Raw genomic sequence first — 19,760 nt, forward strand, 5'->3', positions numbered from 1 at the left:
GAATGGCAGCTTTTGACATGGCCTCAAGAAAAAAAATCATTTTTAGTGAAAACTCCAAATATAGAAGTTTTCCATTTAATAATGTATGACATAATTCCATGTTTTAAAACAAAAGACAAAAACAGAACTTCAATTTCCTAGCTCTCCCTTTCCCAAGTCAAAACATTCCAGGGAGGACCATTTTTCTCTCACAAGGCAGTTCTAGAATAAAGGAGCACAGAATTTGTTTGCAAGGGGGGAAAAGAGGGGGAAGAAAAAAAAACAAAAAAACCCCCCAAAAACACTTGATTAACGACAAACGTAGAATATATACAATCTCTAACCAGAAGATTTGCAGGGGACCCTGGAGTATCAAGCCAAGGACGCCAAATGTTTTTAAATTTGGCTGGAAAGAGGAGCCGATTATTTAGCTTTCGCTTTAACTCTCCAATAGTGAAAGGTTGTGCATATAAACCAGTGAAATACAAGTTTGTGTGCTTGAAATGGGATCTCCTTTCTATCAAGGAGAGGACTGTATTCCAAAATGGGCCTGTGTATATTCCCACATCAAATGTATCAAATGTGCCTCATCAATCCCACAACAAGGGCATTTTGTATCATGGAGGTATTCTATCTTGCATAAAAAGCTTGGTGTTTTGTATACTCCGAATATATTTGAGAGAGCATTTGAGCCTCAAAGGGAGATAATTTGGGAACAGTTTCTAGTATCTCTCTCTCCATTGCTCCATTTATATAGGACCTACATCCAATTCCCTATTTAGTTTTAACTGTCAGGGGGTCGGTTGGGCCGACGATAGGTTATGAATATGGAATTGTAACCTCAACTTCTACATTGTAACTGACAAAAATGCCATTACACACTTACTATTCTGGATGCCATAGACTTCATCGATAAGTCCTTCATAAGTGAGTTGAGTTGCCAGTGGGGTGAGCAAATCCACATTCCGATCCAGTAACAAAAGGGTGTCAAACACTGGAGTTATCTGGTTGTTGCTTCCACCCAACTCTCGCTTCATCCTGATCATCATATTGGCAACATGCTAGAAGCAAACCCAAAATTAGCCATGTGGCATCATGCCAAATTGTGCTCACCTAGCAGTCTCTTACTACAGGATAAATACCAACATGATGCTCATTGCTTGCAAAACTAATGGAGTAGCTGACTGTATTTGAGAAGCATTGCTCAAAAAAGGAAAATATTGGCGTGATATCTGACAGGTACAATACAACTGTCAATTCTGTGTCTGAAATTACTTGTATACAAAAATCAAACAGGTATGTACAGTACCCGGGAGAAGGACATAGGGGTTGTAGTGACAGAATGTAATAAGTGGCCAGGGGTAAAGCGGTGTTTGAAAACTTACTATTTTTCTAAAACCCCACCCAATCAATTCACCTACCAGCAGCCCCATGGATCCAGTGCTGTCAGTTCCAGAGGTCTGCCTGCTCTGTTCAGAAGTCACAGGACTGCTAAAGCTAGTGATTAGCTGCAGCAGTCAGGGGACCAGAAGAGCGCATCATAAGAGATGTCGCTGATGATTTGTTCTTTTATTCTGACTACTGCAGCCAATCACAGGTTCCAGCAGTCACGTGACTTCCAAACGCAGCAGACACTGCTTTTGGAGCAGACCTCCTGAGCCAGATCTATGGGGCTGCAAAAACAAATACAATTTTTTTTAATCTCTCCCCACAAACAAAACGAATGTCAGTGTATTACGACTATATCCTTGGTATACACAGACCAACCACATAAAGACAACATTGGTGTTATATGACCCACCATTGAAGCTCTCTGACCACTTTATGGAGCACAACATCAAAAGTTAAAGATCAGTTATGAGCAGTTTTAGATTTGTGCTATAATTTGTCAGATTCTGGTGTAATTTATAATATATCTGTAGCTCTCAAGGTGGCCCGCCCCACCAAATCAAAAAACCCCACAAAAAGAAGAGGCCAAAATCAAAGTAAGGCTGGAATCACACCTGAATATGGCATCCGATGCGAGATGCTAGTGACCCTCAGCTCCTGCTCTGCTGTGAGCGGAAGCCAAGTGTCAGTGCTCAGATCCTCTCGCATGAGGGGATCACAGCACAGGTGCGGAGAAGATTGAGAAACTAATTTCTCCATCGCCTCCATGACCTGTCTCCGTGTATATAGCACTGCACTGGAATGACATCTGAGTGCAGTTCGATGTTTCATTCACACCCATAGACTTGTATGGGTGTGAGTGAGCAGAGTCTCGCTGCCATTGTTCTCTCATGCATAATCGGCATAAGAAAATAATCACAGATGTGAGTGGCCCATAGTACAACACTGAGCTGAGAGCTGTGTGATGTTTTATCGCATAGCACTCGGGAGTGTTGTACATACGGTACTTTGACTCTGGCCTAAAACTGCCATAAGCTGCACAATAAATCTCCCTCAAAAGCTCAGATTTTAATGTACCCATCTTGGTGTTCCATTGAGGCTGCCGAGTAAACCACTACTTTTCTAAACACTAAATGCTTCAAGCACTAAAATTAGTAAAAAAATAAAAATTACCATACAGAATCAGATAACATAAAATTTGAAGTCTTATATGAAAGGAATTCATCTATAAAGACTGGAATACTAGAGTGACAGGCATCACCCAAAAAGAAAACACGTAACCTTTCCTGCAGTCCACACTTACCCTGGCACACTCGCCTTTCCCACAAATCTGAGGAATGGTCCCATACAAGGCCTGCAAAGTGGTGAGACCCTTCGCTGCATGATAAAGTGTTGTCTGATCATTCTCCAAGTAGCATTCCTGGTAGAAATAAGAACTATTTGAGCGATGTGAGTTACGGCATGAAGATTTATGGATCCACACTTTGGCATGCGATTGCTAATTCAGTAAGAAGCATCATTCATTTCATCGAGGGTTAAAAGCCTGGGAGTTTAGTGAACCAATAACAGTAGACCACCTATGGTTTTTCTCAAAGCATCCATACCTTTTTCAATGCTTGGTGTGAAGTGGTACAAGAAGTACATATTGGACAGCCTTCTTTGTGGCCTGTTTATTAGTGGAAGACATGATCATTCATCTCCCCCAGCAGAGCTCCTATCACCTTACCTTGAACGCATTTTCAGATTCCATAGACAACAGATCTCCATCAAAGGGGATCAAGTTCAGGCGGTACTCTTCTCGAAGATAAAACGAGCCAAGAACTCCAAGATCCTTAAGTCTCTGCTCACACAGCAGACTACGGCGAGGAACAAATAAAATGTGGAAATCCCGTTGATTAGAACGCCCTTTATCTTCTCTATTAGGAATAAAAAACAAAAATATCACATAATTCATTACCTGGCTATTATAATGGCAAAAAAAAAAAGTTATATAATATATATAGCAGCACTATGGATGCACAGAAACCAAAGTGGCAATAAGAACTTGGGACAGAACAATATTCAGTTCCCGAATATGTGCGTCAGTCGCAGATCTGCAGGGCTCTTCCCCTATTCCTCTCACTTCCAGCTTTGCAGTTTAGTGTAGGAGAAGCAGCACACCAAGCCCTGTCTTTGCAAATCAAAAACAAATTAACACACAACTACACAACCCTGGAGACTAAAAACACAATGGGCACGTTTCTTTCTTTCTTGCTTCTATAGCGCCATCATATTCTGCTTTGGTTTACAGACATTACCGGTACTGTCCCCATTGAAGCGCAGTCTAAATTGCCTATCAATATGTCTTTGGACTGTGGGAAGAAACCTAAGACCCCCACACAAACATGAGAACATGCAGACTGCTTGCAGATGTTTTCCTTGATGGGATTTGAACCCAGGATCCCAGTGCTGCAAAGCAACAGTGCTAACCACTGAGCCACTGTGCTACCCCAAAACCTGAAATACAGGATTAACCACTTACCTACAATGGATGTAATATTCCGTCCATGTGACCCTGGACCCAATTCCCATGGACAGAATATTACGTCAGCCATCAGCGGCGCCCGACACGATAACCCCTTGCACACCGCGATCAAACACGATCGCGGTGTACCGGGGTCAGCGCTGCTGTGGGGGGCTCTTTCCCTGCAGGTCCCCGGATCCAGGATGGCGACGGGGACCTTTGGGGGCCTGCAGGGAGCTGGCTTCCTCATGCCTACAAAGCGCAGGCAAGGAGGAAGCCTGCAGCACTGCCTGTGACAGATCAGCAATCTGTCACAGGACAGTGATGTCCCACCTGGGACAATGTAATAAAGTTTTTTTTTTTTTTTTTAAAAAGTGTAAAAATAAATCGCTAAATTAAAAAACAAACAAACAAAAAAAAACAATAAAAGTACACATATTTGGTATCGCCACATCCGTAAAGACCCGCCCTATAAAACTCCCATTAGTTAACCCCTTTAACAAATCCCTTAAAAAATAAAAAACGAAGCAAAAAATGATTTATTATCATACCGCTGAACAAAAAGTGCAATAACGCGAGATCAAAAAGATGCATATAAATATCCATGGTACCGCTGAAAACTTCAGCTTGTCCCGCAAAAAACGAGCCGCCGTACAGCATCATCAGCAAAAAAATAAAGTTATATATCGCAGAATAAAGCGATGCAAAAATAATTTTATATAAAATTGTTTTCACTGCATAAAAGAGCCAAAACATAAAAAAAAACCGACATAAATGAGGTATCGCTGTAACCGTACTGACCCGAAGAATAAAAGGGCTTTATCAATTTTACCGCAGGCGGAACGGTGTAAACGCACCCCCCAAAAGAAATTCATGAAACGCTGGTTTTTGTTCATTCTGCGTCCCAAAAATCAGAATAAAAAGATGTCCCGTGCCCGAAAATGATACCAATAAAAGAGTCAACTCGTCCCGCAAAAAATAAGACCTCACATGACTCGGTGGGTCAAAATATGGAAAAAATATAGCTCTCAATATGTGGTGATGCAAAAACAATTTTTACAATAAAATGCGTCTTTTAGCGTGACAGCTGCCAAAAATAAAACCCGCCATAAATAGTAAATCAAACCCCTCGTTATCACCCCCTTAGTTAGGGAAAAATAATAAAATTAAAAGAAAATGTATTTATTTCCATTTTCCCATTAGGGTTAGGGCTGAGATTAGGGTTAGGGGTGTGTTGGGGTTAGGGTTGGAGTTATAATTGGGGGGTTTCCACTGTTTGGGCACATCAGGTGCTCTCCAAATGCAACATGGCGTCTGATCTCAATTCCAGCCAATTCTGCGTTGAAAAAGTCAAATGGTGTTCCTTCCCTTCCAAGCTCTGCCATGCGCCCAAACAGTGTTTTACCCCCACATATAGGGTATCAGCCTACTCAGGACAAATTGCAAAACAACTTTTGGGGTCCAATTTCTCCTGTTACCCTTAGGAAAATAAAAAATTGGGGGCAAAAATATCATTTTTGTGGAAAAAAAATGATTTTTTTTTATTTTCAAGCCCGGGCGTTATAAACTTCTGTGAAGCACTGGGGGGGTTCAAAGTGCTCACCACACATCTAGATAAGTTCCTTGGGGGGTCTAGTTTCCAAAATGGGGTCATTTGTGGGGGTTTTCACTGTTTTGCAGACTAGAGTTGAGCGACTTTGGTCGGATCGGGTTTCATGAAACAAAATTTGTTTCAGATGAAACTGGTCCGACTGGGGCAAAAAAAGTCGGAGTTTCGTCCGAAACCCGACCCCAATGCAAATCAATGGGAAATAAAAGTCGGCTTTGATGACATTCATCCACTCAATGCCGACTTTTATTCCCCATTGACTTGCATTGGGGTCGGGTTTCGGACGAAACTCCGACTTTTTTTGCCCCAGTCGGACCAGTTTCATCTGAAACAAATTTTGTTTCATGAAACCCAATCCGACCAAAGTCGCTCAACTCTACTGCAGACCATTCCATCGAAGTCTGCATTCCAAAACGTCACTACTTCCCTTCCGAGCCCCGACGTGTGCCCATACAGTAGTTTTCTCCCACATATGCGGTATCAGTGTACTCAGGACAAATTGGACAACAAGTTTTGGGGTCCAATTTCTCCCGGTACCCTTGGGAAAATAAAAAAATTGGTGACTAAAAGATCATGTTTGTGGAAAAAAATACGATTTTTTTTATTTTCAAGCCCGGGCGTTATAAACTTCTGTGAAGCACTGGGGGGGTTCAAAGTGCTCACCACACATCTAGATAAGTTCCTTGGGGGGTCTAGTTTCCAAAATGGTGTCATTTGTGGGGGTTTTCACTGTTTTGGTACATCAGGGGCTTTCCAAACGGGACATGGTGTCCGATCTCAATTCCAGCCAAAAACGTCAAATGGCGCTGCTTCCCTTCCGAGCTCTGCCATGCGCCCAAATAGTGGTTTACCCCCACATGTGGGGTATCAGTGTACTCAGGACAAATTGCACACTAACTTTTAGGGTCCTGTTACCCTTGGGAAAATAAAAATTGAGGGTGAAAAGATCACTTTTGTGGAAAAAAAATATGATTTTTTAATTGTACCGCTGTACGTTATAAACTTCTGTGAAGCCCTTGTGGGTTCAAAGTTCTCACCACATATCTAGATAAGTTCCTTGGGGGTGGGTCCTAGTTTCCAAAATGGGGTCATTTGTGGGGGGTATCCACTGTTTAGGTACATCAGGGGCTCTCCAAACGTGACATGGCGTACGATCTGAATTCCAGTCAATTTTGCATTGAAAAAGTCAAACGGCGCTCCTTCCATTCTGAGCTCTGCCATGCGCCGAAACAGTGGTTCCCCCCCACATATCAGGTATCAGCGTACTCAGGACAAATTTCACAATCACTTTTCCAGTCCAATTACTCCTGTTACCCTTGGTAAAATAAAAAAAAAAAAAAAATTGAACCTGAAGTATTTTTTTTGTGGAAAAAAGTTAAATGTTCATTTTTTTTTTTTTTTTTAAATATTCAAAAAAATTCCTGTGACGCACCTGAAAGGTTAATAAACTTCTTGAATGTGGTTTTGAGCACCTTAAGGGGTGCAGTTTTTAGAATGGTGTCACTTTTGGGTATTTTCTATCATATAGACCCCTCAAAGTGGCTTCAAATGTGATGTGGTCCGTAAAAATAAAATGGTGTTGCAAAAATGAGAAATCGCTGGTCAACTTTTAACCCTTATAACTATCTCTGTGATTTAAGGGCATAAAAATTCAAGGTTGGAAAATTGCGAAATTTTAAACATTTTCACCAAATTTCCATTTTTTTCCACAAATAAACGCAAGTTATTTGAATGAAATTTTACCACTAACATGAAGTACAATATGTCACGAGAAAACAATGTCAGAATCACCAGGATCCATGGAAGCGTTTCAGTGTTATTACCTCATAAAGGGACAGTGGTCAGAATTGTAAAAATTGGCCGGGGAGTTAACGTGCAAACCACCTTTGGTAATGAAGGGGTTAAGATATTATAGCCTGTTTCCCATCCTTTTTTGAGATGCAAGGTAGTTGGAACAATATATTATATATGCTGGTGATGCCTGAAGATAAAAACTTTATTGAAAGAGACAAGATTTTTACTATGCTCCTAGAAACACACTCCTGTGATAAAACAGGCAGGGAAATGTGTTAAAAAGCAGCCAGCTGTAAACCCCCACTGCTTGGTCTAGATGCATACTTATTATAGAAGTGACTTATGCTCCCTCCCTTGGCAAGGACCAGTGGTATGATCAGCCCATGTTACTGCACATGGTCCGACACAGCCGTTACACAGTACACAGCAGGGGAACATCTATAAGATTCGCTCAGCAGGGGAACATTTTATTTAAAACACATTTAATTGTGGAAATAATTTTTATTCCAAGATTAAAATGTACTTTGTACATGGCCAACCCCTTTAAGTAACAATACATAGAACATCAAATATAAGAAATACCTCCGAATGTTCTCAGCAATTATGTCCATTAATTCCAGCCTGGGTCTGACAAAAAATATGATGTTTTTAACATCAGATGATGGTAGTGGGCCCGACTTCAGCGTAAACATTTTCTCCACATCATGATCCTAAATAAACAAACATAACAGCCTGCATTTACCAAACCTTAAAGGGAATCTGTCACCCTTTTTTTGGCCTTTCAGCTGCCAGCATAGACATCGGGGGCTTATCTACAGCATTCTGTAATGCTGTAGATAAGCCCCCGATGTAACCTTCTCTCCCGTCCTTTAATGGCTCCGGCGCACTGCTCTTCCCTGTTGAGGGCAGAGCAGAATTTTGCAGTGCGCAGGCGCCAGAACTCTCCCGACACCTGCGCACTGCAGGACTCTGCTCTGCCCTCAACAGGGAAGATTCAATATTGTAAAAGCTAAGGAAAAAGAGGGCGCAATAGGGTCTTATCCGGGTGGTGAATCAAATAAATGTAAGAAATCCACTCACCTGATTTAGGAGAAATAAAGGCATAGGAACCAAATGTCATCTGCTGCACATCCGAAGGTCCACTCTGTGACCGCCAATATGAATCCTTATGGATAAAAAAAACTTTCTCGGACTTACTGTGCGCTACTGGACAAAGTTCAAATCAACGCTGCATGTAAAATTTAACTGTTTAATTCCCAACGCGTTTCAAAGTATAAAACTTCTTCTTCAGGGGATGACATAAAGTGAACGGATACAACCATCTCCAGTTATATACATACATTTGAAATTTGGCGCCAAGCGCACATGTGATGGTAGGACAGATGTCAAAGTTCACAAGTTCACAGTTGCATAAAATGTATTAACGAATCTAAACTAATTACAGTCATTGAATATTTATAATTATATTTCAGGGAAAGCAAAAAAAGGAAAAGAAAAAGAAAAAAGAAGAAAGAAGAAAGACGAAAAAAATGATATCGAACCCGTGACATAAAAAAAAAAAGGAGTTGAACAGAACTCAAGATCCAAAGTCAGAACCACTATACTAAAGGGAGATCCGTATTGTGGAAGAGGACGAATTACATATGCAATCATGAAAACGTTTGGGTTATTTAATGAAAATATTAAAAACATTTATTGATAAAAAGGTTGAATAAAAATGTATTAAAAAAATTGAATAAAAACATGTGTATAAAACAGATATGAATATATGCATAAAAAATAAAATTTGAAAATGTATATATGCGTGTATGTGTCATAGTAATAATTCTATGAAGATTTCGGGAAAATCCAATAGTACCAGGTATAAAGCTCATACCTAGGATGGAATCATCAAAAGAGAAACATGTGGAAACAGGATCGATTCCCGAGTAGAGAAGAAAAGGAAAAAGAAAAAAAGGAGGAGGAACTATTATTGAGGAGGGAAAAAAATCTTTGAGAAAGAAAAAATATATATATGCACAGTGTTAACATCATTTTTAGAAAAAAGATCAATAAGGAAATAAAACCACAATCGACATAAGCATTGCATATTAGTATATAATATTATAAAAGCGCTTAAATATGAAATAAAGGAAATGTAGAAAACAAACCATCAGAAAATATACTGAAAAATTATTAGGAGGGAAATATGTTAACGAGAGGTCGAATTATAAAAAGACTTCCGTGATTTCGTTGAGTCCATTTGGTTTAAGTGTATTTAACCTATAGATCCAGAAGACCTCTTTGCGATTCAATTGTCCTAATCTGTCTGGATGATTATTAGGAATATACTCAATGGGACTGATTTTAAATCCATTATAATTCTTATCGTGTTTTATAGCAAAGTGTCTAGAAAGACCATGTTGTAGAAAACCTATTTTGATGTTGTGTCTATGGGAATTAACCCTCAAATGCAATGGTTATAATTAAATTATAAATATTCAATGACTGTAATTAGTTTAGATTCGTTAATACATTTTATGCAACTGTGAACTTTGACATCTGTCCTACCATCACATGTGCGCTTGGCGCCAAATTTCAAATAATGTATGTATATAACTGGAGATGGTTGTATCCGTTCACTTTATGTCATCCCCTGAAGAAGTTTTATACTTTGAAACGCGTTGGGAATTAAACAGTTAAATTTTACATGCAGCGCTGATTTGAACTTTGTCCAGTAGCGCACAGTAAGTCCGAGAAAGTTTTTTTATCCATAAGGACTCAACAGGGAAGAGCAGTGCGCTTGTGCCGAAGCCATTACAGGACAGGAGAAGAGGACGTCATTGCATGAAGAAGGGAGGTGTCAGACCGGACCGCATCACCCATCGGACCGGTCCGCCCACCTTCGTGAGTATAATATAACGTGTTTTTCTTCTCTTTCAGGTTACATCGGAGGCTTATCTACAGCATTACAGAATGCTGTAGATAAGCCCCCGATGTCTATGCTGGCAGCTGAAAGGCCAAAAAAAGGGTAACAGATTCCATAAGTCTTATAGTGCTGCAGCTACAAATAAAAAAATACCTTCAAGAGCGAATACTGGGCAATCAATCCAAAAGGGCCTGTTAGGTATTCATCCCATACAATTGCCTACATGCATATAAAAACAGAAATAATTAGCCAAGTAATTCACAATACAATTTTTTTTTTTTTAATCAATCAACATTATGAGGTTTTTTATTTATTTATTTAAACGCACAATATGGCTGACATTTTTTCTCATATGCCCCCCAAGAACAAGATTCACAGGATCTCCAACCCAATAAAAGGTGAAAAAAAAAAAAATGGGCAAGCATTAGTATGAATGGGAGTTAGATTCGCATCTCAGATCAAAATATTGCCCCTGGTTTTATTTTGAGGACACTCTGTCCTCAAAAATACATGGGCATGTGAACAGCCCCGTAAACTAGAATGGGTAGGTTTTCTACTTGTGAACATGGATGCAACACATACGTGAAAACAGACATCGGAATGACATCAAATATCTCAAAAACCTGGCAGTTAACGCAGGGGATGCTGAACTAGATATCCCAACAATCTGTGTGTGCTGCTCCCAAGTCACCGCTCAAAATCAGCTCTATTAAGAAGAATAGCCCTCGATTTTGAAACCAAATGGGGTCCGTGATTCTTTGCAGTATCAATTTAGATTATCTCAATATATACAAATTAAAAAAAAAGGTTCAAAAATTATAACGCCACCTTTTTTTTTTTTCTTCCTCTTCAGACCGCATACACCTAGCATACTGTGAAAATGCACCAATCACAATCATCCTTGTGTGAGGGAGAGAAATTTGGAGATTTAGGTCTATGGCTAAAAGTTTGCCCCAAGTTTGTTTACTTTCCTTGTTGCATAGCACCATTACTTGTGCAACACTTCGCACACACATCATCATGCCCATTGGGGATCACACGTTACCTGTCAGTAGGTCTTGGGCGGGAGGGAGGAGGAAAGGTGCTGTCTGACATTCATACGATTATGGCCCAAACTGAGATCATTTATAGCAGATTGGCGGGGGCCAACACCCGCCCAGATCCAGTGCAGATATATAATGCGACCATTGTGAACAGGAGCATTCAGAGTCTAAATGGTTAAAAAAAAAGCTTTAGTTCAACAAGAACAACAATTATAAAAAAAGTTAATTTAATAAAAAGACAAATAATCGTTCATTGGCAAAAACGTACAAGAAACTGATGTAACTATACACGATTGGTGGGTCAGCCACTGTTATCAGTCTTCTGTAACAAAATTAGTCCCTTTTATATCATTGTATTCTGGGTTACTTTTTAACCATTTAAACTCTGACTCCTCCGGTTTACAATGGTGGCATTATACGTCTGCGCTGGAGCTACGTTTACCCGAAACTGCATCTAAAGACAACTCTAACACGAGAATATTCTGCAAAACAAGGAACCAGCGTGAGGAAATAAGAGAAGGAAGTGAGAGGTTCTGGTGCAGAGGAAATAGAGGAGACTCCATGGGACAGGCCATCGTCGCACCTTACTGCCAGCACACTTATCCAGGAACTCCCGCAGCTCAATGCGCATCGCCTCCCGTAAGACGTTCAGGTTCACCCGACCGCAGGACAAATGAGACGCCATCTTCAGCCTCCTGGTGACAGCCGGATTCATGTGACTAGCAGCGTATCACGTGATCGGAAGAAACGGAAACAACCCAGAGCAGGCAGCACTTGCAGATCACCGAGCGCCTTTCTTTCTTATGCTCGTTCTATTGATCACTATTGGGTTAGAAGCGTCACGTGACCGACGGCAGGCGCGCGGTGAGGAGGAGCTGTGACTTTAGCGCGAAGTTATCGATTATTAAGCCTTTTTTTTACTGTGAGATTAACTTTTAATAGGAAAAAAATTGAAGTAAATCTTGTAATTCCTAGTTGGCTATTAATATTTTCAGGGACAAAGGTGGTTTATGGCGCAAATAACTATACTGGTTCCCTTTAGCCTGAAGTGGAGGTATGCTGCTTGCTGGGAGGAGAGGCACAGGCTGCCATAGTTGGCAACATTACAAGATTTTTAGATTCCATGCTTTACATGGGTTTGTATGAGGCCACCACAGAAACGCATGGAAAATTGTGTAGAATTTGTCATTGTTCGTACCAAGAACTGAAAGTCAAGAGTGCTAACCACTGAGCCAGGACTGAAAATCAAGAGTGCTAACCACTGAGCCAGGACTGAAAATCAAGAGTGCTAACCACTGAGCCAGGACTGAAAATCAAGAATGCTAACCACTGAGCCAGGACTGAAAATCAAGAGTGCTAACCACTGAGCCAGGACTGAAAATCAAGAGTGCTAACCACTGAGCCAGGAATGCAAATCAAGAGTGCTAACCACTGAGCCAGGAATGCAAATCAAGCGTGCTAACCACTGAGCCAGGAGTGAATATCAAGAGTGCTAACCACTGAGCCAGGACTGAAAATCAAGAGTGCTAACCACTAAGCCAGAACTGAAAGTCAAGATTGCTATCCACTGAGCCCGGACGGATAGTCAAGAGTGCTAACGTGCTAACCACTGAACCTCTATGCTGCCTATAGCAGCAGATAATGCAAGTAGGAACTGGTACAAATGATTGTTGGAGAGGAGAATCATTGGCATAACGATATAAAATGTGGCTCAGTACTAGAGACCGCGTCTACCTTTCAGCTGCAAAAAAATGTCTTATCCACAAAATTATTATTACTATCCGCATTAGTCAAATTCAGCAGCCCAGCAGCAAAGCTGTGATTCATGAGCAACAATCCAAATAATGGTCACTAATCTGTGACCGGACTGTGCAACCACTGCACTGGCTTCAAGACTAAACATTTCATTTTACTGCCTATAGCAGCCAAGCTTAGGCTTAAAGGGGATTGTCTGGTGCTTTGCAATGATGGTGTATTCTTAGGATAGAAAAATGGATGAAAGTGTAACATCCAGCACCCTTGCCAATCAATTGTTCCCAGTGTCGGCGGTGGCCGGCTGTGCTCAGTTGTGAAACAACACAGCTCCATTAACTATATAATGAAAGAGGGGCAGGTGTATAATACTCGGCCGAGGCCTGATGGAGTTGTGTAGTTTTGCTCTGTAATTGAGCACAGAGACCAGCCCCCTTTGATCTGATATTGATGATCTATCCTAAGGATAGGCCATCAATATAAAGTATCAGACAACCCTTTTAACTCCGGCAACAAAGTAACCAATTAGGATAAATTGTTCTGGGCATGTGTTGTGCAGTGAATTGCAGAAGAGATCTACTGTATATTCAAGTGAAACAGGAGGTTAAATAGTTCTGATTTGTATTCTTTAACTATTTTCTTCCCCTATATAAAAAAAAAAACTTACGGTACTTACTGGCAGAAAACACCTAACCACTCAACAGAATTATTTGCAATGAAGTCATGGTCTTAAATGGTTAATCTTTGAAGATTGATTACACAATATAGTAATATTATATAAGAAAGACTTTGCTGATTCTATCTTGATTTTCTGGAAAGAGAAGACAGAGGAATTCTCATTTGCCTTAATACTGAATGTTGATCTGATGAAGGCTGTTGGTTATATATAGCTAAGGGTTGTATCAGTTATGAGGGACCACGAAACACCATTAATTGACCACTTATTTTTGGGTCCATGAATTTGCCATTGAAGCATACACACACCGTGAATTGTGGATAAGTAAATTCCTACAGGTGAGTATTATAGCTCCATGTGCCACATGTTGTTCCTCCATGAGGCACTACATACCTGTGTAATCTGCCATGCGTTAGAGCAGTGATCGCTACTGATGACAGCAAACATAACTGGGGTACATGTGATATTTACAACAAAATTTCGTTCACACAACCACCCAGAATTGCATTCAAAAGTAGTTTTCTAATAGGGTGGTCATTTCAATGAAGATGGCCAGGGTGTAGAATAAATGGTGGAACTGAATATGAATCACAAGAAATCTGGTCTGGATTTGGGAGTTGTCTTTTGCATAGACATCACAATATTATGCATTCTTGCCATCTTTGAGGAGGACATCCCTTTTGAAGACCACTTTTCAATGCAATTTTGAGTAGTCATCTGGCAGAGGCTTCACAGTAGGCATGATTTGTCTTCTATTGATTTACTGATAACAACCGTATCAGATAAAACAAACACTTTGCAATGAAAATAACAAGCTTGTATTTCTCAGAAAACAATGCAAAATACTAGTAGACCTTCAGCTATTTTTTTGCATCCTCAAATTTGCATTGAAGACCTTGCATGTAAATCTATTTGCAAGAAACCACATTTTACAGATACATTGTTGTATCAGAGTCAGCTCTCTACAAATAACTGCTAATAACTTGGCATTTTAGCAAATATGATTAAAAACGCTTATACATAAAGGCACAATAAAAAAAAAATAAAGCAAGAGACCATGCCAGCTGTGGCAAGAGAAGGTTTAGGTTAAGTTCCCACAATGAGGTTGGGGTACCGACTGACCATATGCACGTGACCCCGATATTCGGTAGGTGAGATTTTATAATGGGTCTCACCCTCTTACTCCTCACTCAGCCGAGGTAAGGGGGAACGGCTTCTTATAGTAAGATTTTAATCCAGTTTTAGCCCTCGTTTCTGCTGTGCGTTATATTTTCCCACAGGGACCTATTAGAGAAACAATATGGCTGTCATCTTACCAAACATCCTTTAACCCCGTCAACCACCAAGCCTGTTTTCACCTCAATTACCAGGCCAAATTTTACAATTCTGACCAGTGTCACTTTATGAAGTAATAACTCTTGGACAGATCCCACTGATTCTGAGATTGTTTTTCCTGACATATAGTAATTTATGATAGTGGTAAAATTAGTTCGATATAACTTGCATTTATTTGTGAAAAAAAATAGAAATTTGGCAAAAATTTTGAAAATTTTGCAACTTTTAATTTTTATGCACCTTAAACCAGAGTTATGGCCGGTTTCACATTAGCGCTTTTTAAGCGCACGCACGGCCGGGGGTAGCTCCGCCCCCGAGCCGGCTCTCTGCCCGGCGTGCCCGCCCCTTGCTTGTAGCGCCGCCTACTAGCGGACAGCGGCGCCTGCGATCGGCGCACCCTATCTTTAGCATAGGGTGCGCAGATCGTGCGCAGGCCATGCGCTAGTTGCGCTTTGACCTGTGCTGCGCACTTTTGACGGTGCGCCGTGCGCGCCAAAATCCGAAAAGTTTAATGTTTAAAATTTATGCTAAAGATAGGGTGCGCCGATCGCAGGCGCCGCTGTCCGCTAGTAGGCGGCGCTACAAGCAAGGGGCGGGCACGCCGGGCAGAGAGCCGGCTCGGGGGCGGAGCTACCCCCGGCCGTGCGTGCGCTTAAAAAGCGCTAATGTGAAACCAGCCTAAGTCACACAAAACAGTTTCCCATATGTCTACTTTACTCACCATAATTTTTTAAACAATTTTTTTTGTTAGCAGGTTAGAAGGGTTAAGTTGACCAGCGCTTTCTCATTTATCCAGCAAAATTTACAAAACCATTTTTTAAGGACCACATTTAAAGTGACTTTAAGGCAACTATATGACAGAAAATACCCAAAAGTGACACCATTCTAGAAAGGGCACCCCTCAAGGTGCTCAAAATCACATTCAAGAAGTTTATTAACCCTTCAGGTGCTTCACGGGAATTAATGCAATGTGGAACGAAAAAATGAACATTTACCTTTTTTTTTTTTACAAAAAATTTACTTTAGACCCAATTTTTTTATTTTCCAAGGGTAACAGGAGCAAATGGACAGCAAAATTTGTTGTTCAGTTTCTCCTGAGCACGCCGATATTCCATATGTAGTTTGAAAACTACTGTTTTGGCACACAGCAGGGCTCAAAAGGGAAGGAGCACAGTTTGACTTTTTTTTTAACTCTTTTTATTGAAAGATTCCACAAACTAACATATTAAACATGTGACATTGCAGTATAAGGAAAACAGAGTAATCCATCTAGTCGTCATCCACAACCTCAGCTATAAAAGTATACTTTCAATAATAATGTAGACAAACAGCACAAATAAAATAGAACATTAAACATAGTGTATTCTGTTCTCAACAACATTGTATCATCAAAGAATTCTTAATCAGGATTCTAAGTTTACAACAAGTCGGGTTATAGTAAGCAAATATTCCTAAGTCCACGTAAAGCATCACATTTTGCACTGAAAAATAAACACTTCAAGGGTTATATAATAATAATAATAATAGGGTTATATCTCACATTTGAGGAATTTATGGCATCAGGAGCTAGTTGTGTCAGGGGCGAGTCATACAACTTTTCCCAAATTTTATGAAATTTCTGGGGACATCCTCTATTTCTGTATAGTATGTTCTCATAAGGAATTACACTGTTCACTAATTTTTTCCACTGATTAACCAAAGGGGACCTTCCCCCCATCCACCTCAATGCAATCGCTTTCCTGGCAAGAAACAAAACCTCTCTGAGAAATATTCTGTCATAATGTGTCCACATTTCTTCGTCCACAACACGCAACACACACATCTCTGGAGTGCATTGAATTGGTATCTCAATTATCCTTTCTAGAGCAAAAATTACATCTTTCCAGTATCTTCTTATAATTCTACAATCCCAAATGAGATGCCAAAAATCTGCTCCCACCTCCCCACATCTATGACATTCATCATTTACTCTTCTGCCGAAATTATGTAGTTTACTCGGGGTTAGATAGGAATGGTGTAGCATATATAACTGAATCAATTTGTTATTTGCCGCTGGAGACTCCATCGTATGCGCCTCCAGTGCGTCACTCCACAGGTCATCGGTGATAGAAGGGATTAAGGGCCTCCATTTATCTTCCACAGCCAATTGGGTGGAAGCAATCTTGGAATTTAACAGAAAGGTATACAGAGAGGAAATCACACCCGTAGGTCCTTGAGTGGACAATATTCTTATTAGTGGATATTTAGATATTTGCATCCTGGGAAATGGGAATTGAGATGCTATGGCATGCCTCAGCTGCAAATATCTATAAAACTCTCTATGAGGGATTCCAAATTTTATATGAAATTGTTCAAATGATAATAAAATTTGATTTTCAAAAATCTGATTAAGTGTTGTTATACCATTTTACTTCCAGAAACCTGGATCCTGCAAATTCTGGAAATGGGAAAATTCAGGATTATCCCACATTTGAATCTCCCCAATCTGATCAGAAAACTTTAAAGTATGTTTACCTTCCCGCCAAACGTGTATTGCCAAACTATGTGCAAGCAGCAGGCCCCGAGGTGGTCTGTATGAACCTTCTAATACCGCCCATGGTGTACATCCTCCCAGAAAATGAATGAGATGAGCCTTTGCGTTATTAAGCCTGTCAGGGAGCAACCAATATTTTAAATATCGTAACTGGCCAGCCAGATAGCACAAAAAAAAGATCAGGTACCGCATAACCACCCTGCCCCTTGGGCCTCTGCAGGGTACCAATACCTACTTTAGGCCTAGATGAGCCCCATATAAACGCTGCTATCAAGCTATGCATTTTCTTAAAGTAACCCTTAGGGACTTTAATTGACGTGTGTTCCAGCATATATAGACACTTTGGAAGGATTATCATTTTAATTAATCCAATTCTGCCTGCTACAGACTGTTAGGAACGGCGGAACACACTAAATAAAAATATAAATAAAGTGCATTCGCCACTCGGGGTCCACCGTGCAGTAGGTGAAATAACCGCTGCTAAGTGGTGGCAGGAGCAATATGGCGGAATTGCACACAGGGTTAAACTCCACCCAGGTGCGCCGAGCAATCTCAGTTAAACTCACGGAGATGCTAAAAGTACAAACACAAATAACTGAGCCTGTTGTAGTCACAGTACTCAGTAAAAAACGCACACACGGTATACGGTCACAGGAGTATCCCAAGACGGCGGTACTACGTCCGTCTAGACCTACCGTGTGCGCGGTGTTGCAACTGCGAACGCAAAGGAGGCTGCTACTATAGCGCGGTGTGGACACTGCCGCCAAAGGACAGGCAAGGTGCAAGGGCAATGTCGGACGCTAGCAGCTGTGCAAGTTGAAGCAGAGGAGCACTGGCACTGAAACTAACTCAGTCCCTATTCACATGCGTAATATAAAAGGGAAGGGGTTTCAAATGAGTCAGTCACCAGAATTATGCATCCGTCCTCATACACACAGCAGCAAGTATGACTATACTAGCGCATGGCGGAACAGCAATGCGCGCCTTTTATAGCAGCCGGGACCTTCTGCACGCTTCCAGATCTCTAAGATGGACCAATGAGAACAGGAGCGGGACCTGAGCACATGACTCCCAATCTCCAATGGGAGATCGTCCCATGAGCATGCCCAGTAAGAGGACAGATGGACTTAGCCTCAGGAGATATTTGCTGCAAGGCAATCTCCTCTGCAATCTCCTCTGCAGTGGAAAAATAGGAGGAGAGTGCAGAATGTGAGGATCTGGATCCCTGCTGAGTAAACGCAGGAATCCGACTCCTAACACAGACAGTGGGAGTCGGGACCATAGTTCAAACTTTTTCCTCATCATATCCTCAAGGGAGTACATATTGTCTTCAAGGTCTTTAATCGGATTCCGGTTAATCACTATGCCCAAATACTTAAATCTTGGCACTACCTGCAAACCAAACAACACGGGTACTGCTATATTATCAAATATCGGCATGACCATCGACTTACTCCAATTAATTTTAAGACCTGAAAATTTCCCAAAGCCATCAATAAGATCAATTGCTCTAGGAAGGGACTGTTCAATCCCATCCAGGAAGAGCACTAGGTCATCCGCATACAATCCTACCTTATCCACTCTAGAATGAATATTGATTCCCTTCACCAAATGGTCCTGTCTAATCTTAAGTGCAATTGGTTCAATCACAGCGCAAAGAGCATCAGAGACAGTGGGCAGCCCTGTCTGGTCCCCCTACTCAAGTTGAAATATTCTGACAGCATGCCATTCACCAGTATATTAGCTCTCGGCATACGATAAAGCAATTCGATACATCTACAAAATTTATCTTAGAAGCCGAACCTCAGAAGCACCCGCTGTAAGAACTTCCATTCCAAGGAATCGAAGGCCTTTGCAGTATCTAAAGAGGCTATCGTCCAAGGTTTTTTATATTTATGGCCTACCTGCGTCAGAACCTGCACTCTTCTAATATTCGAGGACAGTTTGACTTTTTGATCACTTGGTGCTTCACTGAAGTTTATAACGTTGAGCTGTAAAAATAAAAAAATCACTTTTTTCCACAAAAATATTCTTTTAGCTGCAATTTTTTTATTTTCACAAGGATAACAGGAGAAAATGGACCCCAAAAATTGTTGTACAATTTCTACTGAGTACTCTGATACTCCATATATGGGGGGAAAACTACTGTTTGGGCAAATGGCAGGGTTTGGAAGTAAAAGAGCACGTGACTTTTGGAACACAAAATTGCCTTGAATCGAGAGTGGATGCCATGCTGCAT

The 19,760-nt window shown here is 40.8% G+C and overlaps 1 protein-coding gene across 2 annotated transcripts in view; it reads right to left on the reverse strand.

Annotated features, from left to right (window-relative positions):
• The window catches only part of VPS33A (VPS33A core subunit of CORVET and HOPS complexes), a 42,979-nt gene extending 30,973 nt beyond the window's left edge, over nt 1–12,006 (reverse strand). Inside the window, exons 1-6 of one of the 2 annotated variants that reach the window (XM_073586012.1) lie at nt 11,809–12,006; nt 10,336–10,401; nt 7,857–7,984; nt 3,095–3,284; nt 2,672–2,788; nt 866–1,040 (exon numbers count right to left, since the gene is read on the reverse strand). In XM_073586012.1, the coding sequence (XP_073442113.1) occupies nt 866–1,040; nt 2,672–2,788; nt 3,095–3,284; nt 7,857–7,984; nt 10,336–10,401; nt 11,809–11,940 (808 nt within the window). In that variant the 5' untranslated portion in view covers nt 11,941–12,006. Of the gene's footprint in view, nt 1–865; nt 1,041–2,671; nt 2,789–3,094; nt 3,285–7,856; nt 7,985–10,335; nt 10,402–11,227; nt 11,361–11,808 lie in introns of those variants that run through there. The other variant, XM_073586013.1, reaches the window with a different exon arrangement.
• Nucleotides 12,007–19,760: the final 7,754 nt, after the last annotated feature.

Source organism: Dendrobates tinctorius, unplaced genomic scaffold (assembly GCF_039654945.1).
Source record: "Dendrobates tinctorius isolate UK_male_01 unplaced genomic scaffold, ASM3965494v1 ptg000090l, whole genome shotgun sequence".
Lineage (NCBI taxonomy): Eukaryota > Metazoa > Chordata > Amphibia > Anura > Dendrobatidae > Dendrobates > Dendrobates tinctorius.